General features: G+C 39.9%; 1 protein-coding gene across 5 annotated transcripts in view; it reads left to right on the top strand.

Annotated features, from left to right (window-relative positions):
- SKAP1 (src kinase associated phosphoprotein 1) overlaps positions 1–27,068 on the top strand; it is a 266,959-nt gene that overhangs the window by 7,125 nt on the left and 232,766 nt on the right. For all 5 annotated transcript variants that reach the window (XM_080682152.1, XM_080682154.1, XM_080682151.1 and 2 more), the window contains exon 2: positions 10,127–10,232. In XM_080682152.1, the coding sequence (XP_080538278.1) occupies positions 10,160–10,232 (73 nt within the window). In that variant the 5' untranslated portion in view covers positions 10,127–10,159. The remainder of the gene's footprint in view (positions 1–10,126; positions 10,233–27,068) is intronic.

The raw sequence follows: 27,068 nt of genomic DNA, 5'->3' as shown, positions 1-27,068 counted from the left end.
TCAAAAACAACTTTCAGAAAGATTAAACGTTGCTCAGCAAACAATTTCTGATCGTTTACAAGCAATGGGAAAGATTTTAAAGGAAGGAAAATGGGTGCCAATTCAACTGAACGAAAGACAAATGGAAAACTGAAAAGTCATTAGTAAAATGTTGCTTCGACATCACAAAAGAAAGTCATTTTTGCATCGAATTGTGACTAGTGATGAAAAGTGGATTTATTTTGAGAATCCCAAATGCACAAATCATAGGTTGATCCAGGTCAACCATCAACATCTACTGCAAGACTAAATTGCTTCGGAAAGAAGACAATGCTCTGCATTTGGTGGGATCAAGAAGGTGTGGTGTATTATGAGCTTCTAAAACCAGGTGAAACGGTTAATACTGATTGCTACCGACATCAAATAATTAATTTGGACCAGGCTTTGATCGTGAAATGACCAGAATGTGCCAGAAGATACGGCAAAGTAATTTTGCTTCATGATGACACATCATCAAACACTTCAAAACCAGTTAAAGACGCATTAAAAGATCTTGCCTGGGAAGCTGCTGTATTCACCAGACCTTGCTCCTTCAGATGACCACTTGTTCCAATCGATGGCACATGCACTTTCTGAGCAGTACTTCAAAATGTATAAGAAGTGGAAAATTGGGTCTCTGAATGGTTTGCCTCAAAACAAGAAAAGTTCTATTGGGACGGTATTCACAAATTACCTGAAAAAATGGGGGAAATGTGTAGCTAGCGATGGACATTACTTTGAATAAAGCACTTTTGATGTTTCTCTTGAAATTATCGTGTTTTCTTTGATTACAAAATCCACCATTATCAACCAGTACACCTAGTAAGTAATATTCTGTTGTCTTAATATCCCACTGTTTATTTATCCATTCTTCTGCTGGTGGACATCGAATTTTTCAGTTTGGGGTTATCACGAATGCAGCTGCTATGAGCAAGCATTCTTGTATAACATGCTTTGTGAACATGCGCACTCATTTCTCTTGGATAAATATCTAGGAGTAGAATTACTGGGTCATAGGAAAGGCATGTGGTTAATTTTATTAGAAACTCTAAACAGGTTTCCAAAGTGATTCTACTTATTTTACACTTCCACCAGCAGTGTACAAGAGTTCTCATTGCTCCATACCCTCACCAGCACTTGGTATTGTAGTCTTTTTATTTTTATACATTCTGGTGGATGTTATGGTCCATATATTTAATTTAATTTACTAGAGGCCTGGTGCATGAATTTGTGCATGGGTAGGGTCCACCTGGCCAGCCCCTATTGGGGCAAATCGGCTGGGCCGGCCAGGGGAGGGGCCTCAGATGCCCCCAATCAGGGTGGGGGTGCTGATCAGGGGCGGGGCTGGCCAGGGGGAGGGGCCATCCCTGTCCCCTGGTCAAACTCCCGGTTGAACTTCTGGTCAAGGGGACAATTTACATATTAGCCTTTTATTATATAGGATTATTATTATCATTTTTAATCCTCACCCAATGATATTTTCCCATTACATTTAGATAGAGAAACATCAATGTGAGATATTGTGCAATTATTCTACAATGAAAATATATTCATGAGTTATTTTTGTGATTGGAAATAAAATACATGGCCCTGGCTGGTGTTGCTCAGTGGTTAGAACATCAGCCCATGTACTAAAGGGTCTTAGGTTTGATTGCCGGTTCAGGGCACATACCTGGGTTGCAGGTTTGTTTCCTGCCCTGGTTGGAGTGCATATAGGAGGCAACCAATCTATGTGATGTTTAATTTAATGTTCAGAATACTCAGATATCTAGAATAAAATGTGGTTTTCTATTAGTATTTCCATGGTGGAGATTATTGTGGTTTACTGGACATGTCACGGGGGGTAGGCACAGTCTGTTACTAGAAAGGATGCCTTACTGTTAGCAGGTCACTCATGGAAGTCTTCAGGATTATGCCAACAGATCTTTACTACCTGCCTGCCATCCTCAATCCAAACAGAAGGCCCTGGGAGTCCCTCCTCTCTTACACCTCCCTCTCTTCTTCTCCATAATCTCAACAAACCTTTTCTACCCCTCCCTCCCCACAGGGGACCATCTCCAGCCTGGAGGGGTGATGTTTGGTCTTTAAGGCTTTCACTCCTTCAGAGTGTTCAGAATGAAGTATCATTGAAAATTTAAGCAAAGATGAGGCTGAAGTAGATTTTCTTCTTCTTCTTCCTTCTTCCTTCTTCTTCCTTCTTCTTCCTTCTTCTTCCTTCTTCTTCCTTCTTCTTCCTTCTTCCTTCTTCCTTCTTCCTTCTTCTTCTTCTTCCTTCTTCTTCTTCTTTCTTCTTCTTCTTCTTCTTCTCCTTCTCCTTCTTCTTCTTCTTCTTCTTCTTCCTTCTCCTTCTCCTTCTCCTTCTCCTTCTCCTTCTCCTTCTCCTTCTCCTTCTCCTTCTCCTTCTCCTTCTCCTTCTCCTTCTCCTTCTCCTTCTCCTTCTCCTTCTCCTTCTCCTTCTCCTTCTCCTCCTCCTCCTCCTCCTCCTCCTCCTCCTCCTCCTCCTCCTCCTCCTCCTCCTCCTCCTCCTCCTCCCCCTCCCCCTCCCCCTCCCCCTCCCCTCCCCCTCCCCTCCCCCTCCCCTCCCCCTCCCCTCCCCCTCCCCCTCCCCCTCCCCTTCCCCCTCCCCCTCCCCCTCCCCTTCCCCCTCCCCCTCCCCCTCCCCTTCCCCCTCCCCCTCCCCCTCCCCCCTCCTCCTCCTTTTCCCGATATTTATTTAGGTGTTTTCTTATAGAATAATGTTTTTATGGGAAAAAGCATCATGTTTTCAAAGTTGATTCCCACCTTGTGAGTGTTGTACCTGAAGGAGGGGACTGTAAATGTAATATTTTGATGGGGGATGGTCATCCAATTTGGGATTATAGGAATTCTTTCTGACCTGCAACCTGGGTCACTCCATGGGAGCCCACCCTTTCTCTACCTGTTTCCTAACTCCAAGCTCTAATGGTATTTGTGACTGGGGAGTGACTCCAATGGGCAGGGCCAGGAAAGGAGTGAGGAGCTGGGTGTGAGCCAGGTTGGGGTTCTAAGGACTAGGGAAGAGAGCATTTAAAGGTCCAGAATGAGAGCAAGAACGTGGCCTCACTGAGGTGGGAGGTGAGAACCAGAGGAAGGACCCAGAGGATAGAATTTCCTCTCCTTAGCTCCTTCTCTTCCTCTCTTGCCTTCTCACCTTCAACTCCCTCTGCCATTGAAAGTAGGGCTGCCAACAGGCCTAGAGGTGCTGTGATAAGAGGAGGGGGTGAGGAATGATGGCAGAAGCCAGCAGAGGATTGTTGAAGTAAAATGACAATAAAATCAGCAGCAATGAGAAAATGGATATTTCTCTGCTCATGCCCAACCAGGACAACCATTTACACTTAGAGAATATTTTAAAATACTTGGGGACTTCTTCTTACTAAAGAGAGGATTTGAAATACTGCCAGAGACTGGGTGGAGGGGCAAAGGCAGGGAAAATGGGGGACATCTATAATACTGTCAATAATTTTAAAAAAGCATTATCACTTTTTTCCTTTTCTTCTTAATTCCTTCAAAAGATAACTGGCAGTTTAAAGCAAAGATAAACACTGCATCGTATAGTTATAACATAGATACATGTAAAATATATCACAAAAATAGAAGAGAGGATGGAGGAAGGGGAGTAAATGAAACCCTTTTAGTGATAGATACTCTGAATAGACTGTGATAAGTTAAGGAGCACACTGTAATCACTGGAGAAACCCTAACAAAGAAAATAAAGAAGTACATTTTTAAAAATAAAGAAATTAAAATACTAAAAAGCATTTGATTTTTTTTAACATTTTAAAAAATATATTTTATTGATTTTTTTACAGAGAGGAAGGGAGAGGGATAGAGAGTTAGAAACATCGATGAGAAACATCGATCAGCCGCCTCCTGCACACCCCCTACTGGGGATGTGGCCACAATCAAGGTACATGCCTCTGACCGGAATCGCACTCGGAACCCTTCAGTCTGCAGGCCGATGCTCTATCCACTGAGCCAAACCAGCCAGGGCCAGCATTTGATTTTTTTAAAAGGCAAGTGTACCAAGAAAATGTGACATTGGAAAACAAATAGTTAAATGGAAGACACTAAATCCATCCATAACAATAGTTATGTTCTATGTAAATGAACTAAACACTCCAATTATAAAGCAGAGAATGTATGACTAATAAAAATGCAAAACCCCATTATATGCTGTCTACAAGAGACATCCTATATAATAAAAGGCTAATATGCAAATTGACCGGAATAACCGGTCACTATGACGCGCACTGACCACAACGGAACAGAGGCTCAATGCAGGAGCTGCCTCCTGGTGGTCAGTGCACTTCCACAGGGGGAGCGCAGCTCAGCCAGAAGCCGGGCTCACAGATGGTGAGTGCAGCAGCAGTGGCGGGAGCTTAGGCCTGCCCCCGGGGGCTCCCAGACTGCAAAGAGGGTGCAGGCCGGGCTGAGGGACCCCCTGAGTGCATGAATTTTGTGCACCAGGCCTCCAGCACTTCCATAAAAAAAACAAATAGGATGAAAATAAAATAATGGATATTATATAATATGCAAACAGTAAGCATGAGGAAGTTGGAATGGCTATCTAATGTCAGACAAAGTAGACTTCAAGACAGGGAGTATTACCAGAGATAAAGAGGGATATTTTATAATGATGAAAGGGCCAAGTCATAAGGAAGATAGAACAATCATAAATGTGTATGCACATAATAACAGAGCTTCAAAATAGTTGAAACAAAGTCCAACAGAACTAAAGTGATAACAAAGGCATATTCACAATTATAGTGGGGGATGTTACCACCCTCCCTCAGAAGCTAATAGAACAACTAGACAAATAATCATTAAGGAGACAGAGGACCTGAAAAACTCTATCAACCACTTTGACCTAATTCAGATCCATGGAATGATATGTCCACCCACTATAGAATACATATTTTTTAAGTGTACAAGGAATGTTCACCAAGATAGACCTTATTCTAGGCCATAAACTAAGTCTTAATAAATGCCAAAAATCTAAAACCTTTCAGAGTATGTTCCCTGACCACAAAAGAATTGTTAGAAATCAATAATAAGGAGATATCTACAATTTGAAATAACAAACCAAAGAAGAAATATTCTTCTTTGAACAAACTGAATATTTCAAGTTGAATGATTATAAAGCATACCCAAATTTGAAGGATTTGTAGATTTCCTTGCTTAAGGGAAATGTGTAGTTTTAAATGCTCATGTTAGAGAAATAAGGTTTAAAATCAATGATCTAAGTTTCACCTTAAGAAACTAGAAAAAGAAAATCAAATTAAATCCCAAGTCAAAAAAAGAAAATAATAAAGATAAGAGCAAAAATCAGTTGAATGGAAAGCAGAAAAAACACTGGTTGGTTCTTTTAAAAGACCAATAAATTTGATAAGCCCCTAACAGATTTATCAAGATTCATGAAAGGAAAAAATAGAAAACACAAATTACCAATATCAGGAATGAAGAAGGGATATTATTAAAAATCTCACAGAAGTTAAAAGAATAAGGGAATAGTAACATCTTTTTGCCAATAAATTTAATAACTTAGATTAAACCAATAAATCCCTTGAAAAGCACAACTCACCAAAATATACACAAAATAAAATACAAAATCCAAATACTCCTATGTCTATAAAAGAAATAAAATATATAGTTTTAAAAAACGTTTCTAGAAAGAGAAGTCAGGCCCCAATGATTTCACAAGTAAATTCTATTAAACATTTAAGGTAGAAGTAATACAATTCTTACACAAACTATCACAGAAAATAGAATAGAGCAGACACTTTCCAATTTATTTTATGAAGCCAATATAACCTGATATTGGAACTTTATATTAAGGGAAGAAAATTTACAGACCAATACATAATACATTTGCCCTTCAGTTTAAAAGATGATGCTATCCACAGTGAATGTGATCCAAAAGTACAGCTCAGAACACACTACTCACCACTGTACAGGGAAGAAACTTTGAAAGGCCCCTCAATAGATCACCTTCCTTTTTTAACAAAGCTCACCACTCTATCTGATGGGTTTTCTATATAAGTGACCAACCTCTTTAGAACAAAATGTTTTCTAATATAAACATCATGTCATGTCACCTCAGGAGACCTTGGGTTACCTACGAGGTAGATACTACTCTTTCATTTTCTGGATGAGAAAACTAAAATTAAGAAACTTGCTCCCAGCTTACACACTTAGCAAGTGGTGCAGCCAAGATATGGATCCAGGTAATCTTACTCCAGAGTGTGAGCTCTTAATCATTACCCTGTACTCTTCCTCCCAATATATTAATATAGTAAACATAAATTCAGGTAGTAAATTATGGTGCAAATGTTTCTGGTAGATTGAGAGGGGAAAGGTAGAAAATGTATTTCTCAGACTTACAAACACAAACATATTTTACCTTCTAATAATAAAAAAAAAGGTATTACTGCTCATTGTAGAAAATTTGCAAAATACAGAAACTAATATGAGGAAGAAAATTATAATTACTTACAATCCCACCACTCTTTCAGTTTTTATTCTCTAACATGACCTTTTATCTTCATTTACAAAAATTAGATACCAAATGTTCTGAGGTTTTCCACTTAATATTGGTTATACCATAGATCCATATAATGAATATATAGCCATTTAAAAATAATATTCATGAAGAAAATTTAAGGAATTCAAAAACCTTCACAGTATATTTTTAATACAATACTAAAGAAAAAGGAAGAGGAGAAGAAGAAAGAGGAGAAACGAAGTTGGAGAACTCAACTTCAAGACTTACTATAGCCTTGGCTGGTGTGGCCCAGTTGGTTGGAGCATTGTCCTGTATACCAAAAGGTTGCAGGTTCGATTCTTGGTCAGGGCATGTACCTGGGTTGTGGGTTCAGTCCCCGGTTGGGGAACATGTGGAGGGCAACCCATCAGTTGTCTCTCTCACATCAATGTCTCTCTCTCTCTCTGTCTCTCTTCCCTCTTCCTCCCCATCTCCCTCTCCCTCCTCCCTCCTTTCCACTCTTTCTCTCGAAAAAAAATCAATGTATTCTCAGGTGAGGATTAAAAAAAAAAAAGAATGGCACAAGCAAGGGAACTTCATGTACAAAGGTCTTGAGGTGACAGATCTCAGAGAGACTGAAAGAATTTCAACTTGGAGGCAGAACATAAAAGTTAGGGGCAAGAGGGAGAGTGGTGAAAGATTATTCTGGAAGGCTGCCTTGTAGCAATATACAGTATTTTGTACTAAAAGTAATAAACAATGATTTTAAGTAAAAGGTAAGCACAGCTCTGGCAAAGATGCATCTTCCTATTATAATTCACAGCTAAATCTATGTCCTAAAACATAGATTCCTCAGCTTCCAGGCAGCTTATTTATTCCAGCAAACAATCATGGAATAAAAAAAGTAGGAAAGGAAGACAGAAGGCGAAGGGAGCAGAGAGTATGTGGAACACTAGGCATGATCTGACCTTCACACCCCTGGGAAATAGCACTGCAGGATGGGAGGCTGGCTGAAAAGATTCTGACTTAGCAGGACGCACCCAAGATCACCAGGCTTTGCAGACTGGTGAAAGTCTCTGACATACTCCCAAATCTCTGACCCTGTCCATTTGCAAGGCTATTTTGTTTATTTGGAGAATGATGTCTTATGGGTCACATTTTTCAAGTTTGCCTCCATCTATTTTCTAAGTAATGCTCCTAATACACCGAAAGGAAAAAAGTTGTTGGTGTTCCCTAATAGTTGCAAATGTTTTTTGTTGATATATGTTTCTACAGCTCAAAAGTTTGCTTTAATCAACCTTCTATATGGAGGCAGGATGAATGGCCAGTGCTGCTGAAAACAGATCCATCAACCAAACACCAATCAAAGTATTCCTAGAGGGGATATTTTGTGAAAGTATTTGAACTACTAAAGCAGAACTCACATTTCTAAGAGAAGGATGGCACAAATTTCTGTCTATACTGGCGTATACATTTAAGATTTTTGTCTGTATGCAAAAGGATTGGCACAGGCTAAAATGATAGTATACAGATGTCCCCCATTTTCCCTGCCTTTGCCCCCCTCCACCCAGTCCCTGGCCTTCACCACACTATTGTCTATGTCAAGGGGCTATGATATCTCTCTATATAAAAGCCTAAGCGACTGTTACGACCCAACAACCCAACGACCCAACGACCAAAAGACCAGTCACTGTGACGTACACTGACCACCAGGGGGCAGACATTCAACGAGGAGATGCCCCCTGGTGATCAGTGTGCTCCCACAGCCAACCTCCTGCGGCCCCCCCTCCCCCAGCCGGCCAACCTCCTGTGGCCCCTCCCTCTGGCCACCTGGCCCCAATCCACCTGATTGGGGGTGGGGCCAACTGGGCTGGCCAGGCCAAGGGACCCCACCCATGCGTGAATTCGTGCACCAGGCCTCTAGTATGCATATAAATTCTTTGGTTAATCTCTTCCCATTCCCTTCACTCCCCTTGCCTCTGAGATCTGTCAGTCTGTTCCATGCACCCAGAAGGTTTTCTATATAGATACAAGATCATAAAATCCGAAAGTAGAGATAGTTTTACTTCTTCCTATATAATCTAGACTTTCATTTTCTTGCATAATTTCCCTGGCTAGCACCAGTACAATTTTTAGTATAAATGGTGAGAGCAGACATTCTTGTCTTGTTCCTGACCTTGGGAACAGGGAGAAAGTATTCAGCCTTTTACTATTAATTATGATATTAGCTGTGGGGTTTTTGTAGATGCTCTTTATCAGGTTGAGAAAGTTTTCTTCTATTCCTAGTTTGTTGAGTGATATTTTTTATCATGAAGAGCTATTGAAATTTGTCCAGTTTTTTTTCTTTATCTGTTGAGCTGATCATGTGATTTTTTTTTCTGTTAATATGGTGTGTTACATTAATTAAATTTTGGGTACCCTTTATTTTTACCTTTTAATTCAATTTACTGTTTCCTCATTCTTTAGCCTTCATAGGACCTTGGAAGAACCTGCTAAATGACATATACAATAGATGTGATGCAGGGTATAGAAGTTGATGGTGGTCCTCTATGAAAATTTTAATTTTCAGAACTTTATACCTCATCAAAAATGTTGGTGATGGCTACCTAGAATTTTTTGTTTGGTAATTTTTAATGGTATGAATGTAAAACAGACTTTTAAGGGTGCTTATTATACAGTGGCCCAACTGTATAAATTCTAACATTATTTTGATAGCATATATGGTACCATTTCATATTACAGGCACTATTTTTGGAGGTGGAAAATTTTAGCTATATTATTTATATGCTTTTTCAGGGATGATAACCATTTTATGTATAATGAAGTGTGTAGCTAGTATTTCTGACAATTGTAATCATTATCAGTGTATTTTGTCTTTGAAAATTTATAGGTCCCCCCCCCCCAATTTCTTTCAACATAACATGATTTGTTTCATATTATATCTTTCTGCCATGTTCCTATTTTATAATGTATGCTCACATTAATTGCCGTTTCCTTCTCTTAGACACATTTTTCTTTTCCATGTGGGTTCCTTCACTGGGTTGCAATGTCATTTTCATTGATGATGCATCTGCTAATTAATTTTTCTTCTTTGAATGCCTGCCCTTTTGTTCTTGATTTTGCAGTTCTGCTCTGTTTTTCTATTTCAGCTTTATTTATTGGTATTTCTTTATAGCTTCTATTGGTCTGTGACCTTCCATGAATTATTTGTAATATTTAGATGTTTATGAAAATGACAGTTCATCCTCTGCCAATGATAATTACTACTTAAATATTCCTTTAAAATAGCTTAGAAAAAAGTTTTTTCTTGTTGTTAATATATGCATTAACTTTCTAAATTTATAGCAATGTCTTGGATTATCAAAAGGTGTCACTTATAGGCATATATAAAGTCTTATTTGTTTTTTATTCTGGTAAACTCTACATAACAAAATTTACCATTTTAACCATTATTAAGTGTACAGGTCTGTGGCATTTTAAGCGCATTCACATTGTTCTGCAACTTTAAAGTTTTTAAAGAGAAAATAATATCCATTTCTAAACTCTTCAAATTTTCCTCTTTTTCCTTTGGTACTTTTTAGTTGATCTACTTTCCTCTTCTTTTAGATGCTGAGGAGTTTCTGGCGGAAGATTTGAGGAATGAGAACCTCAGTGCTGTTGCAAGGGACCACAGAGATCATATTCTTCGGGGTTTTCAGCAAATCAAAACTAGGTTTGTATATATGGTTCCATTCTTCTTCTTCGTAAGTTTAAAACAGTATATAATCAGTAAAATCTACTTTAGTAGTGTATAAATTAACAAGATAAGACATACCTATCATAGTTCTTTATACTTGATAGAGGCTTAGTGAATATTATTTTTTTGTGTGTGTACATTTATTTTATTTTATTTAAATGCAAGGTAAGTTAACCATTCACATGAAGCTTAATAAATATTTACTGAATTGAATTGGAGCTAGGCAGGTATAATTAGTATAGCTTACCAAAATAGAAATAGTTTGATAATTATGTGTCTTAAGATAATAATCCTGCTTTTAGCTTTAGATTATATTGGTGTTTACTGAACACTTTTGCAAAATGTGTGACAAGCTAAACATTTGTGCTTGTCCACGTTACTAAAGGGAAGATGTTAGGCAGCGTCATATAATTAATTTTCACTGTGATTTTTAGTCCTGATTTTACTTCCACGTCTCCTTCTCCAAAAAAAACAAACAAACAAAAAACGTAAACCCAGACTTATCTAGTTGATTCTTTGACTATATTGGAATGTTTCAGTCTCAGACAGGATTGGGATATCATGCTCATTAGGATTTTTTAATAAGAGGCTCACACCTAATTTGTGCCTTTTAGAATGTGAGCACCTGACAGATGCATACACCTGTGTGGGGAGGAAGAAATAAAAACTTCCCTTTACACTATACTTCTCACCCAGGTCTTACTTGAAATGTGGTAACTGAAAGAGAGCTGGGGATAAGTGAGCATTACTTGAAGCCTTTTCCAACCTGGCGGCAATGTGGTTCAGAATGTTTGATCTGAGTACTCTGAGAAAGGGCAGAGCATCTGCAGGGTTATAATTGGGAGTTAATTTGTGTGGCTGACCGATCTTAGCATGTACTTTAGAAACCTCACTGAAACTCCTGAGAAGCAGGGAGTTTTATCCTTTCAAAGGGCACAGCCAGAATCTATTCCCTCCAGGAATGTGAGAGAACCTCACAAGATGCCCTGCTGGATCTTAATCGATCTTTCCTGCTGGCTAATTAAGCATCACTTTTACTCAGCGGCTGGGGACTGTGTAATTATCAGCCTGGGTTGCCCTGAATAATTGAAACTAACAGAATGCAGAAGATGGGAGCTTTTGGCAAAAGTGAAAATATTATAATATTTGGTAGGCTGGAAGAGTGTTTAAAACAAACTCTCCCATAGTGTTCCTTTATTAGTAGACTAGAAGCCTGGTGCACGAAATTCATGCATGGGTGGGGTCCCTAGGCCTGGCCAGCGATCAGGGCCCATCAGAGTCAGGCCAAGGCCGGAGAGGAGGCGACGGTCACCAGGCCAGGAATGGACACCGGACACTGACTCTGCCATCATTGGCACCCCACCACCTCGCAGTTCCCTACTCCTCCGCTCCCTCCTCCTTTGCTCACCGCCACACTGCCACTGCAGTGGGCAGGCGGCGGGCCTATCAGGGCACGGGAGGTTGGTCACTGGCTCCATGGAGGGTGCTGGCCCTCAGCCCCCCTGGGAAAGGGGCCACGTCAGCCGCCACCCACCCCCAGTTCCCCAACCCAGCCTGGGGCCTGGCCCCAATCGGGTGATCGGGGCCTGCTGGCTGCGGGGAGAGAATGCAGGAGTTTGGTTGGCTGGGGAGGTTGGCTGTGGAAGTGCACTGACCACCAGGGGGCAGCTCCTGTGTTGAGCATCTGCCCCCTGGTGGTCAGTGCGCGTCATTGAGACCAGTCGTTCTGGTCATTCTGGTTGGTCTGGTCGGTCTGGTCGCTTAGGCTTTTATATATATACTAGAGGCCCGGTGCATGAAATTTCGTGCACGGGGTGGGGTGTGTGTCCCTCAGCCCAGCCTGCACCCTCTCCAATCTGGGACCCCTTGAGGGATGTCTGACTGCCCCTGGTGGGATCGGGCCTAAACGGGCAGTCAGACATCCCTCTCACGACCCAGGACTGCTGGCTCCCAATTGCTCGCCTGCCTGCCTTCCTGATTGCCCCTAACTGCTTCTGCTTGCCAGCCTGATCACCCCCTAACCACTCCCCTGCCAGCCTGATTGATGCCTAGCTTTTCCCCTGCCAGCCTGATTGCCCCTAACTGCCCTATCCTGCAGGCTTGGTCACCCCTAACTGCCCTCCCCTGCAGGCCTGGGTCCCCCCCAACTGCCCTCCCCTGCAGGCCCGGTTGCCCCCAACTTCCCTCCTCTGCCCTCCTGGTCACCCCTAACTGCCCTCCCCTGCAGGCTTGATCGCCCCCAACTGCCCTCCCTTGCAGGCCTGGTCCCTCCCAACTGCCCTCCCCTGCTGTCCATCTTATGGCGGCCATATTGTGTCTACATGGGGCAGCCATCTTGTGTGTTGGAGTGACAGTCAATTTGCATATTACTCTTTTATTAGATAGATAGATAAGCCCAGGCTTAGTTGTGAACTTGAAGGCTTAGTTAGTAACCCATAGAATTTTTTATTTTTTAATAATACAAAGTTGACCTTTGCATGATAAGGATAGCAGGAGGAATCAAGGTGGGATTATCTTCTTAAAAATATTTTTTCTGTTTCTATTTGGGGTGGAATTATTTTAAATTATATTATAGGGAGAATGATGCACAAAATATAATTGTGTATGTGGAGGTACAATTGGTGTAAATCTGTAACAGGGAATGCAAAGCAATTTTATTTCATCTGTAGGGACAAATATGCAATAAGTAGGAATTCTCCTTTTCCATATTTGTACCACGGCATTTGGAAAGGGCTAAATTTCAATCTGAAATTGGTAACAAAAGGTGATTTTTTGTGGTGACTCATTGTTATCAGTTGCATATTGCTTCTTAGTCCTCTTTTTATTTTTTTAAATTAAAATTTAGTTCTTCAGTCTCAGTAGACACATTTTTTAAAAATGTATTTTATTGATTTTTTACAGAGAGGAAGGGAGAGGGATAGAGAGTTAGAAACATCAATGAGAAAGAAACATTGATCAGCCACCTCCTGCACACCTCCCACTGGGGATGTGCCCGCAACCAAGGTGCATGCCCTTGACCGGAATCGAACCTGGGACCTTTCAGTCCGCAGGCTGATGCTCTATCCACTGAGCCAAATTGGCTAGGGCTCTTAGTTCTCTTTTTAAATGCAGACACCCACACATTCACACATAGAAGCTGTATTTGTTATGGGGTAAAGAGGCTTCCTTGTTCTCAAAGAACATACTGTGTGGTTTGTGGGATAGACATTCAGGAAATAATCAACAGGAGCTTTAGGAAACATCTGCATTGTTGATGGGAGCTTTCTGTTCATTGATTTGTTGCAAGAAAGATGACACTTTATTTAGAATTTCATACTTATCAGATCACGGAGGAAATGAGGAGCCAGAAATTAGATACTGTACAAGAAAATGGAAAATGAAGCTTTCCTTTGGCACGCTGTTTAAAGTTGCCTTATAGCCACCCATTCAGTCATTATCCTGTTAATGTAACCCTTGTTTTACTGAATCCTCTTCTTCAGCCATATTGCCTTTATAGTCCCTGTTTTGCATTGATATGTATTAATACCAGTTGGTTTGAAAGCACTAAAAGCTTGTACCATGCCAGCCACATTTACTTTTGTTGTGTGACCCCCAAAAGCTGGGCGTGAAAAGAAATTTGGAAGTCATCAAACTTGAGATTTAAATGCTGAATAACGTGAAAAGAATTATTGAAAATCATTAAAAAAGTTTTATCTTTGCCATATCAAAGCAATAATATTTCAGGGGTTTTGTGTTTCTCCAAGTGGTCATTTGTCTTTCAGTACTAGTAGCTTAGTTATCCTCCCCTCTCCCAGACTTAAAAGCAAAAAATAAAATCATATCTGTATCTTTACCTACATATGAGTCTTTGGGCTTAAAGGTGTTACCAATGAAGGATAATGTTTTCCATGGAAGACAAAATAAAAAACGGATGGCAATCTGTGATTCCAAGGAAATGAAGCCCTGTTGTGGTATTTGATATCCTGAGCTGTGATGTTTATTGCTCTCCTTCAAACTGCCTCCTCATTTAAACCTTCTCCCTAAAAACTAACGGCTTTCACATTCCTAGTCCAAGTTTTCATTGAGCTCTTTAGAGAATGATTAGGATGAAAGCCAGGCAAAGGCTCCTCCTGTTTTATTACAGTGGTCACTGCAGGATCAGCACCAGATGTGAGACACCTGGAACGAAGCAGCCATAATCTACACTCACATGCTTGATGGTGTTCTTATGCATTTGGAGAAACAGTCGAGCATTTCTTAAGTTTGATTCAGGGGGAGCCATCTGACAGCAAAAATACTTTCAGAGAAGGGATGAAGAAAACAGAATATTTTTATTACTGAGGTAGGGATAGATTCTCGCTCAATGGCCTATATTGGGATAAGTAGTCCTTTATGCTCACTGTTGGAAGTGAAAGCCAGAGCCAGTGGAAACAAACTGGAGTATTATTTCCTTTTGTGAAACTTAAAGGAGTTCCAAAGAGAGACAGGTAGATTGATGATAGCATATTGGAAAGGAAAGAAATAAAAAAATAACTTTATGTAACAGGATTATGGCACCAAACCCAAGACATTTAAAGCACAGGTTGAAGAGTATCTTGAACATGTCTCATTGTGGGTGGTTAGTATATAGCTCTGCATGAAACATTATACACTAGTACAAATATTATAAAAGTAATTCTAGTTTTCTTTGGGAACTCCAAGTTGTTTTTTTTTCAGATTAACATGGATTTAGCTTTAAAACAGGACTTAGTTTAAGAATATATAATTCAGATGTCTTTGTATTATAGGAAGGAAGCCAAGGAGTTAGTCTGATACAAGTCTTGGGAACAAGACTTTCTAAGTAGTGTAAGTACTGTAAAACATCATTACCATTAATTACATAGAGAGTTTTACTTTTCCTAAGTGCTGGTTATTGAGCTTAAAAACCCCAAAACAAAATGGAGTGTGCTTATCAAGAGAAGGAATGTATAATGCGCTGTTCATACATTTGTGTTACTCCAAAGTTTAGATATTTGGTTATAACATCTCTTCCTATTGTTCATTTTGCTACGTGTACTGGAGTTTCAGTGCCAACACAGAAAAAGAAAAAAAGAGTAGGAGGTAATTGTACAATTCATCTAAGTTTAAAGAGCTCTGAAAAGGCTCAGAAGTCATCACATAACTTGACCACATCTTGACAGTTAAAAATCCATTTCTTCCTTTTGTAGTCCTATCCCTTCTTCCTGTCCTTAACCCAAGGAAGAAGACAAAAACCTGCAACCACTTCCGGGCTCTCAAGTGGTCAATTTTATGTCAAATCCCTGAGTAGTTTTCTGTTATCCACTGGGTGTGTGTTGAGATTTGCAATTGTGTTCAAGATTTTTGGAGATGTATTTATCTGGGAGCAAGGGGTTGTATTTATTTCTTTTTTAATCTGAAAATGCTCTGCAGGTGAGGCTGATACTGATATTGACTGCTGTTGGTCTCTTGGTTTGACCTGGAAAGGATGATCTTACTATGTTCTTTGATAGCAAGTCTCCTGTCCTTTCAAAGCAGCCTTGAAATGTACAACTCTCCTTTTAAATTTATGATTATTATTTTGTTTATTCTTTCACTCATGTGGGTCTCTTGAATTGGGTACCAGTTCCAAGATTAAATTGATTCTTTTTTTTTCTTTTACACTGGCCTCTTGTGGTGGTATTAATGGGCAGAAGCTTCTCCCTTTGGGTATCCTATAAAATAAATTCTTTTTGTAAGTAACTGTTTATAAAGATAGTTCCGTATTTATTATGCTAAGTGATAGGTGGATTAAAAAAAAAAAGTCTGGATGAATAAATTTGTTCCTTTCAAAACTTTTTGTTAAAAATTCTCAGTGTTGAGCTCTTTAAAGAGAATATGCTCTATCAAGAGTGCAAAGAATTTTGAAATGTGACACAGGAGACAGGCAGGTGACTGAGCTTGCCCCCTTTAGGTTGGACTAACCTGTTAGAATAATAAGCTGAACACTGCTCTTCAGCCATATAGTTAGGTCACTGAAATTTGCCGAACTCCTGATGGAATTCTAGTTGTCATTATCACATGGGCACATTCCTCTTATCTACTCAATGTGAATTTGTCTTGGAAGGTCTCAGGAAATCCTGTGTCAGTTTTTTTAATGCATGAAGCTTTTCTACCTGTCTATAAATGGAGGCTCTTATTTCATACATTGTGTGGAAAGATAATTTATATAAAATGACTGTCTTTATTTTACTACCATTTGCTTTGGCCTTGATTTTCAGTCTCATGTGATCTGGAGCTAGTTTTTTGTCCCAGCGGTGTACTGTAGAAAGCCAACAACAACAACAACAATGCTTCTCTGTGTTAATCTATTTGTGGATCTCCAGGAACCTGTGGCGCAGGGTCTTCTGATTGTGGTTTGCTCTAATTTGCTTGTTTTCTCTTATTTCTGATACAGACCCATCCTGTCTCCACTTCCTGTGTTACAGTGAAACTGGAGCAAAGAGGAGAGAAATGCAAGAGTTGGGTCAGCTGTCAGGAGCCCAATTCTTTGTTCTGATGTTATTTCTGTAACACTGGCTGGTTCCATTGAATATTTCCCTAACGATGATCTTACATTTTCTTTTTAAGTTGTCTTCCCCAAAAAATGTTTGGAATTATTTTCACACATCCTCCCTCCCCACCCCCAGATGTTACAAAAATGCAAACATGACCAACCATACCTCGAAACCTTGATTTGATTTCTTTAATGGTATCACTATGCTTTTTTTTAAAATTTGGAAAATGATGCAGGAAATTTCATTTCCTTGGGACTTTATTTTATTTTATGATTCTGTTGAAAATGAGTTGGGTGTAAAACAGGTTTTTATAATCACACCATGTGAATCATTTCTTCTTTGGAAGCCGGATCTTCTCTCCCACTGTGCAGCCTCAACCAGTCTCCCTGAAGTGCAGTGCTAGCAGGGTTGATAATGAAATGCAGTCCTACTTATCACGCTCAGCAAAGAGCTCAGAGGAGACAGAAAAAATCAATCCCATAGGAACTTCTCCAGCGCTGGATACCCATATTTAACCCCCATGCATTTAAAATGGAAATGAGATATCTTAGGGTTTCAGTTTTTGATTTACACAAGATGTCACCGCCTCCTTGGCAATTGGAATATTTTATGGACCAACCGCTGACCCGTTTGGGAAGATCTCAGCCTATCGCCCCAGGTCCAGTTTAGTTTCTTCATATTTCCTTCAGAACTCCCAGCAGTGTTTTGCTGTAGTTTTGATTCTTTAGGCTTCAAAGGATGCCCCTTCCAAGGCCAATTTTCCAAAAGAAAAAAATTAGTGTAGGCCAGTGGTCGGCAAACTGTGGCTCGCGAGCCACATGCGGCTCTTTGGCCCCTTGAGTGTGGCTCTTCCACAAAATACCACGGCCTGGGCGAGTCTATTTTGAAGAAGTGGCGTTAGAAGAAGTTTAAGTTTAAAAAATTTGGCTCTCCAAAGAAATTTCCATCGTTGTACTGTTGATATTTGGCTCTGTTGACTAATGAGTTTGCCGACCACTGGGGTAGGGGAACAAACAGTTTATAAAGGAAAGGGCAGCTATTCCTGTGGCAGCTCTTACTATAGTTGCTAATAAGGAGTTTACAAACCAGGAATACCGGGGCTTTGTAAAGCCGAGAAAACCGCAATCTGATCCTATTGCTTTGTTACTAAATTCCCACTTGAAGTGACTCAGTCTCCAATAGTCCAACTTCCAATTATTTTATTATAGACACATAGTGGCTTATGTAAGATGCATGGTCATTAAATGTTCATACTCAAGCTTCCTCAAATTTGTGAGCCTTTTTGAGGTTCTCATTATAATTTACAGAAAATTGTATACCCACATAATCTCCAATTAGCTATTTCCTTACGTTATATTAGTGAGTGTCTCATTTGTGAATTCTGCCGTAACCACAAAGTCCACTCTGCAGTTTGGTAATTGAGGCCTTCCACCATGTCTACCAAATGCCTTTGTTCCTTTGTTAATGAGAGAACTGAGATATAAGAAATTACTCAAAGTAACAGAATTAATAAAAGATTAGGATTTAGAATGTGGAACTTTCAATTGATTGCTTAATTTGCTTAGCGAAGCCATGGGGGGAAAAAAAAAAGAATTGGCATCTTTCAAAAGGTTATTGGTTTAAAAGAACTGTAGCTAAATATTGAAGTTTAGTTAATTATATATGCATGCTGGAATGCTTAGGGTTGGAGTGTACTGATGTCTGCAATTTATTTTGGAATGCATCAAAAAATAAAATGGTTGGATAAATATGTAACAAAGCAAATATAGCAAAATGTGAATCAGAGTCTAGGTTGTATTCTTTTTTTTACCTTTTATGCAAATTTGAAAATTTTCATAATGCTATAAGGTTGCAAAAACATTATTTGTTTCACTTGTCAGTTCAGAAACCATAGACTTCATTCACTGTGGTTTCAGAAAACCATAGACTTCCTCAATTTGGAAATGTAGTAAACATTTGTGATTATTTTAGGATGATAATTTTCTAGGAATAACATTATTTTTGGACGAGTGTGGACTAAGGGGTAATCTTCCAGTTTGTTATTTCTGACATAGCTAACTTTAAGTAGCCAACTTTTATACTTCTTTAAAACTTCCAGGCCAGCAATTATTGAGAGCTGAAATTTAATTCAAACATTCTGCCCAGGAGATCCTGAAATTTTGATTTTTTTTTAAAAGGAAAGGCAATTTCTGACTTTCCTCATAAATTTGATAAGAGGAAAGCTAATATGAGATTGGTACTCCAGTAGGAAATGGAACTCAATTTTACATTTTTTAAATCATTTTATGGTATTAAAAATGACAGAGGTTAGAAACAAAGCTCTTATTCTTTTATTGAACTAGAATTGAAAGTGGCAGAAAATCATTTTGGCCCTAGTGCAGTAAATGTTATCACTAAAACATGTTCAGGGGATATTAGGATAGTCTCTCAAGCACCGGAGACAAAAGTTCACAGAACAAGAACTGATTTTTCTGTCCTTATCTTGAAGTTATTAGATGTCCAGGAGATGAAAGTATCTTAGCTCTAAGAGGACAGGGATGGAGTATGTGTTGAAAATGATAATGTCTCCATTCTGGAGAGAGGTGAAATGGAGAAAATATGGTGGAATGGCAGAGTTCACAGGGACTGGAGGGCTGTCCCCTGAACCAGCCCCCATGGGGGTGAGGAATCCAGAACCAGAGAAAATTAAGACTTGTGCAAAATGGTGAGCTGACGATGAAAATGGTAAGAAAGCAAGCGATACTATTCATGAAAAGAACTGTTTGAAGATTTCGTTTAACCAGGAAATTAAACTGGAACTGTCAGCAGCTACTTTATTTGGAGAATCTGGTAGGAAAGAAATTTTAAGTCCATTTGGGAAAAACCAATCATTTTTGAGCGTGCGATTATTCTTTAGAACTTTGTGTGAATGGAGCAGGTTGGTAGGCATATGTTTGCTGATCCTATAATGATTAAAATTCAGAATAAGTAAGACACTTGTGAAATTGAGTTTTCAGGTTCCAGCGAGTGTTCTATACTGCCATATGGCATAACTAGAATTAATTGCTGTTCCCAGTCTCTTATTCTTTTACTGAATAGCTAGGTGCCCTGTTTGAAATATTAGAGGTTCCACAGAAGTATTTAATCACATGAGGTAGATGCTTGATGTGTTCATGAGAGCAGTGTGTGTAGCTAGAAGAAAAAACCCTCCCCCTTTTTTGAGGTTTTTCTACCCCTCCACCTTTTTTTTATTAGAAAAATGAATGGATAGGAGGGTTAGCAAGGAAAAGAGGAAAGATTCTCAGGATTTTACAGGCCAGTGCAATAGAAAAGGTAAAGCAAAGGAATCTTTTGGGCTAGAGTCTTTAGCTCCTTGATACTTCAAGTGTGGCCATGGACCAGCGATACCAACATCACCTGGAAACTTGTGAGAAATGTGGACTCTCAGGCTTCATTGAATCAGACCTACTGAATCAAAATCTGCATTTTAATAAGATCCCAACATTATTCCATATGAGCATTATTAACATTTGAGAAGACTGCTTGTAACATATACTTTAAAAAAAATCCTCACCTGAGGATATATATATATATATATATATTAGATAGAGTGGAATGGGGCGGGGGAGGGAGAGGGAGAGAGAGAGAGAAAGAAACATCAATGTAAGAGAGACACATCGAGTTGTTGCCTCCTGCATGTGCCCCAACCAAGGGGATCAAGCTTGCAACCCAGGTACGTGCCCTTGACCAGGAATTGAACCTGCAACCCTTCAGTGTAGGCTGATTCTCTAACACATACTTTTAAGTTCATTTAAATTCAGTTTCTCAGAACTGAATACATATCTCTGAAGATTATAAACTCCTCAAAGGCATGGATCGTCTTATATTCATTAAAGAAAAAGTCTAGCATGGTGCTGCCATGTGGTATGAGCTCGATAATGTGAGTTGAGTGAAAGGACTGTTACAAATGTGTTTTTAGGTCCTAGGCTAAAACTTAAAAGAAGAGACCCTCTTTATTAGGAAATTTACTGTTCTGTAGCCAGCCCCACATATTCTTTTCCAGAAATAGTATTTTTTTTTTTTTTTTTTTTTACTGAACATTAGAGGGGCCAGAGCCATCTGTAAAGATGGTGTCCATTTCTTCAGATGTCTCCTATGATAACATTTCTCTCATTTTGTGATAAAAGGTTACAAGACTGCAGACCATGTATTAGAATTCTGTTAGAGTATGGATGCCAGTCATTCCAGCCATTTTTGCTCCTCATCCTCAGCCCTCTATCTTTGGTCATCATCCTTCCTATTCAGCTTCGTACTTCCTTGTCTCCACCATCTCTCATCTTTCCCGATGACCTCTCTTCTAATCCTTTCCCCTATGTTCCCTAGAATCGATGTGCTATTATAATCAAATTTTACTGTATCCTCAACCTCTTTCTCCCTCTCTGCCTAAGTAAAACATAGCTCTTTTGCAGGATACTGTTTTGCTTGAAGTAATCTTGAATAGAATTTGCTCATTTCCCAGAAGTGCCGTTGGCACTCTTCAAGCTCCTTGCTGCCACTTTTAGACTTCTGCTATTCAATCTTGTCCAAAACCTCTCCCCTGTTGAGATTTGTCCATGTGGCTTTTCCATTCTCTGTCCCTCTGTCATCTTTTGAGTTCAGAGTCCCTCCTCACACTGTCTGAGGACTGAAGCACTGACTTGCAATTGTCATCTTCATTCCACTATTACCACGGCCCCCAGACATCCTGTCTTTCTTAAATTTAGCTTTTCCTTCTCTATTACATCTCTCCATTCATCATATAAATATGCTCAGATGTCTTCTCACATTAATAAAAACATTACATCCTACACAGCGATTCCCTCTAGCTACTATCCTGTCTCTGCGCCCGCCTCCCCCAGGATTTTTACCAGTTTGCTTTTAATGTTGCAAAGAATCCAGGACAAAAAGGATTAGACCTAGAAATGGCCATTGCCTATTGGAACTTAGCGCTTAATGGAAGATTTAAATTCTTAGACTTACGGAAAATTTTTTTGTTGGAACATTATAAACAAGCAATACCAAAAAAAAAAAAAATAGTTGGAATCTTCTTTTAGACTTCAGTACAGTGACTGCAGATGACATGTCTAATTACGATGAAGCAGGAGCATGGCCTGTTCTTTCTTCTTTCTTTCTTTCTTCCTTTTTATTTTTTTTTAACAGACAAACTTTTTTAAAAATATATTTTTATTGATTTCAGAGAGGAAGGAAGAGGAAAAGAGAGATAGAAACATCAATGACGAGAGAGAATCATTGATTGGCTGCCTCCTGCATGCCCCCCACTGGGGATCGAGCCCACAACCCGGGCATGTACCCTTGACTGGAATCGAACTTGGGACCCTTCAGTCTGCAGGCTGACGCTCTATCCACTGAGCCAAACCGGCTAGGGCCAGACAAACTTCTTGAAATAAAAGCCTAGACTAGCCATTTCTATTTTCCTCTTCTGTGTTTACTCCTCGGTTGCCTATAATCCCAGCTCTGTTTCTAGCAAGTAACTCTCTCATTGCCACATGCAGGTAACACTGTTCAGTCTTTGTCTTTTTTGGTCTCTCTGCAGCCTGTGACACTGTTAATAGCTCCCCTTTCCTCAAAAAGTTAAAAAAACAACAAAACCTCTCCCTGTTAATTCCCATGATAATAGTTTCTCCTAATTTTTCTCCTTCTTTTAAGTAACTGTCTGCATTTATACTCCTTTTTTTTTTTTAAGGCTCTTTCTTGACCTCATTTTTCTGCCCTGCCCTCTTCACTATTGTCCCTCAGTCTTGCCTCTTTTCTCACCACATTCCTCTTAAGCAAATGCGTGCATGTCCATAACTCAACAACTTCCTCTATACATGGATGACTCCCAATCCTACCACTCAACTGTAGTTCTCTCTCCAAGGCACCAGACAGCATATGGATAGCTAATCTGGGTGTCTTACAGATACCTCAGACTTCACCAAGCTGGGGCAGACCCTGCTGCATGCCTACCCAGCAGCCAGCCTCTATTCTTCCTTGACCATGGAACCCCGCCAGCGTAGCGATGAACCGTGATCTGAAATCCACTATGCTTTACCGGTGGTTAGGTGAGGGTTTACATAAGATGTAGTTTTGGCCAAAGAAATGAAAGGAGACTTCAGATAGCCTTTCACAGGCTTATGCTTGGGAGACAGCAATATGTTGAAATGCAGTAGCCACCTTAAGAGTACTCTGCTGTAAAGTGTTAGAGCAGAAATATGGGAAGAGGCTAGGCCCTTTATGTCATTGGTGGGCCCCAGCATCAACCCTGGAATCATCTGTTGAAGAAAAAAAATTAACTTCTCCTTGTTTAAGCTTTTCTCAGTTAGGTTTCCTGTTCCTTGTAGCCAGAAATATCTTAACTTACTGAGTATTCAGAGATGAATGCATTATTTTATATTATGCTCTCTCCTACAGTCCATATGCTTTTCCTAGGTCCACTCTCCCAAGGCAGAGTCCTGGGAGTCATTCCTGACACCTCTCTTCACTCCCCAAACCATCATCAAGCCTGTTGATTCTTCATCCTCAGTTTGTCTTTTCCTTTCTGATCCTTTTGTCACCAACTAAACTTTAGCCTTCATAAAGTCTTTCTCAGAGCATTGTAAAATTCTCTTTTCTGGTTCTCTGCCTCAAGTTTCTCCATTTCAGCTTATTCTGCTCCTTCATTTTGTTGAAAGGGTAAACTTCTTTTTTAAAAAAGATAGTTTAATCATTCACCCTATAGAAGATTTATTGATATAGAACAATAAGATATGCTATAAGTTTTAAAAAATGGTTAAATACTATATAATAAAAGAGTAATATGCAAATTAACCATCACTCTGCTACACTCACAAGCCACACCCACCCGCCAATCAGGAGCAAGTATGCAAATTAACCCAACCAAGATGGCTGTGAATAGGAGGCTTGGGTTGCCCCCGGTGATGGAGGAAGCCAAGCTTTCCGAACACCCTGGCCAGCCCAGGCCTCCACTCAAGGCTACGAAGTTTCAATTATAGAAGATAACTAAATCCCAACAAAAATGGCTGTGGCCATGGAGCAAGCAGGAGTCTTGGCTCCACTCAAAGCTTCAAAGTTTCAATTATAGAAGATAAGTAAATACCAGATACCAGGGCCTCCACTTGGGTCGCCAGGGGGGGTGGCCAGCCTGCAAACCACCACAGGCCCCTTGCCCAGGCCGCCCCACGCCCCAAGGGAACCCCCACCTTGATCCGGGACACACTTCAGGGCAAACCAGCTGGCCCCCACCCATGCACCAGGCTTCTATCCTATCTAATAAAAGAGTAATATGCAGATTGACCATCACTCCAACACACAAGATGGCTGCCCCCATGTGGTCAAAGATGGCTGCCCCCATGTGGACACAAGATGGCCACCACAAGATGGCCAGCAGGGGAGGGCAGTCTCTAGCAAGTAGAGTTTGAGTGATTTTTTAATTTCTTCTTTTTGTTTATTTGTATTTTCCAACTCTCTACAGTGAATGTGTATTTAATTATAAGTCACAGATATCAGAGCCTTTCCTGTTTTAAAAAGGGGCAGGGATGGCCCTGGCTGGGTAGCTCAGTTGATTAGAGCAGCATCCCAGTGTGTCAAGGTTGTGGGTTTGATCCCCAGTTAGGGGACGTACAACAATCAAACAATGAATGCATGAATAAGCGGAACAACAAGAATCGCTGTCTCTCTCTCTCTCTCCCTCCCTCCCTCCGTTCCTCTCTCCCTCTCTTCCTTTTTCTCTCTTTCTAAAATAAATCAATTAAAAAATGTTTTTAAGGGTCAGGGATTTTAGAGCCAAGATGATTTGTTTTCTAGGTGGGAAAGGAGTTGGGATTTAGGGGAAAAGAGATATGGAAAGAAGGCTTAGGTTTTAATTGGGTCACTTCTGTGCAAAAAAACCCAGCTGTATTTGGAGGTATTTTACGAAACACACACATACTATATACACACACATGAAAATAAAATTGTTTTGAGCCATATGAAATACAGCAGTCCTCAAAATAATTTATGATGATTTTTCTAAAATATATATTTTTTTTAGATAAAGGAAGTTTATTCTCAAGGTCTGCATTAGATGAGGTATCACTGACTGGAAACAACTTCCATTTCTTAGATATTTTCCCTTTGAGCTGCACTGAACTGACACAGAATGAATCCTTCATTAGAAAAGGATTATCAACACTCTTGCTCCATGGCCACAGTGTGTAGATAATGTTAGTAAAGCATTTGTAATTGTGGGATTAGTTTTCCAAAGTGATGGTGTTAGAGAAAACCATTCACTTCCTCCTTCTCAAAACATCAGTTAGCTTAATTGATTTTTATGTTGGTCATAAAAAGAAATGGAATCAACTAAAAGCAGGGGGAGGACTACAAACCAGAAGCAGTTAATTTACTTAACAACTGTATTGGCTGTTCACTCCACGTTGAGCACAATGCCACGATCAAGACACTCTAACCACTTAGCTACACCAGTCAGGGCTGGGATGGGTTTTTGGTGAGATACATTGGATACAAAAATAGCAGGTACAGAGATCCAAAGGAGATAAAGCTTAGTCATGTTTGGGAACCAAAGGGTGATTCTGTTTATAGGTATATAGTTGAAAAGATAGGATAGAACTAAATCATGGAAATAAGTTTTGACTGGATTTGGGGAGGAGGGATAGGTAATTTGGGAGAGTAAAGCATGGAGCAGGGATGGGTAAGCTAATGTGTTAGTAGGGAGCTATGGATAACGTAAGTACTTGAAACTTGGGCTGAGGCCATTGGGAGGCAAGTGATGGTTTTAAAGGGAGAGAGGGTAAGAATGTCAAAGGTTTCTCTCTTCCCTAAGCCCACAGAAGAAAGACAAATCACTTCTCCTTCCCATTATCTTTTGCTTTGAGGAGGCCAAACTCATGTTTATAACCTTGCTTCTGCAGCTGGCTTTGGTTTGTTGTGGGCTTAATAAACCTTTGTGGACAGCCAGGTAACCTAATCACTTCTCAGAACTTAATGTCTATAGGAAAATACATTCTAAAGATCTGACTTTATGCTTCAACTTTTGAAATGTGATTGGTTTATAAATTAAAGATTGTATTTACTATACTTCAAATCTGTTGACAAGATTTAATGGGTTTTTAACACTGGCTCAGAAAAGTCACCAATATCCATTACTTTGTTTTATTACAAAAAAAGTGTATTCCAAGGTCCCAAAAACTAGAAATGGGACACAGTCTATACTTGAACTGGGAGCTGCCTCTCTAGAATTCTCCTAACAGGGAAACTGTTGGTAAAATACCCATATCCTTTATAGTATTTTCCAAACTTGCCCCATCATGTGACTTACCTGGGATCTTGTTAAAAACCCAGATTTCTAGGTCCCTATCCTGGAGGTGCTAATTTAGTAGGTCTGAGTGGACCCTGAGAATTCACGTTTTAAAATTTTTTTAATTGATTTCTAGAAAGAGGGGGAGAGAGAGAGAAAAATAGAAACATTGATGAGAGAGAAACATCATTCGGCTGCCTCCTGCACACCCCCTACTGGGGATGGAGCCCGCAACCCAGTCATGTGCCCTGACCAGGAATCAAAACAGTGACCTCTTGGTTCATGGGTCGATGCTCAACCACCAAGCCACACCTGCCAGGAGAGAATTCATGTTTTAATAAGAACTCCAGGAGATTCTTAAAATCAGACAAGTATATGTAAAAATCTTTATCAGAAGACCTTCTTATGGGGCAGGGGGCAAGGAGGGTAAGAAGCTACTTTGATTTTCAACTGAGTTTTTAACAGTAAAGGGGACGGAAGAAGGGCTTGAGTAGGAAGTGTGAGTGAAAGCTGTTGGTTTGGGTGGTGAGGTCTCCCCAGTGTGATTGGGGATAATTGCCAGGAACATTTTACTGGCAAGTAGCTGACAACATTTCAACCTAATGAGCTTCTGGAGTGCAGGATGGGGATATGGTCCATAGCAAATGGTCTTGGTCCTTCTCTTGGCCTGATGTTTGCCTGCTGTCTTGTTCGAGTCCCTGTGGCCAGGCAACATGTAGAGACATTTCTGATGCTGGAAAATCCCTTGAAGTGGGACATAACCTGAAGCCCTGGTCCTACAATGAGTCAGGTAAGTCCTAGGATTGGCCTGTTGATTGTAGTTGAACTGCAGTCCTAGTTACTAGCCTTTCGATGAAATTCAGTTCCATTTTTATAATTTGAATAATTGGGTACCTCCATGTAAAGGTTGCATGATGACTACTGTAGGTATTGTACAACAAAATAAATGGGAAAGAATGATATTTTCGTATCTAGTCTTGTACAATTAGG

This window comes from Plecotus auritus (assembly GCF_963455305.1).
Source record: "Plecotus auritus genome assembly, chromosome: 7".
Lineage (NCBI taxonomy): Eukaryota > Metazoa > Chordata > Mammalia > Chiroptera > Vespertilionidae > Plecotus > Plecotus auritus.
The sequence above is the reverse complement of the archived record's forward strand: the minus strand, read 5'-3'. Positions and strand labels throughout refer to the sequence as shown.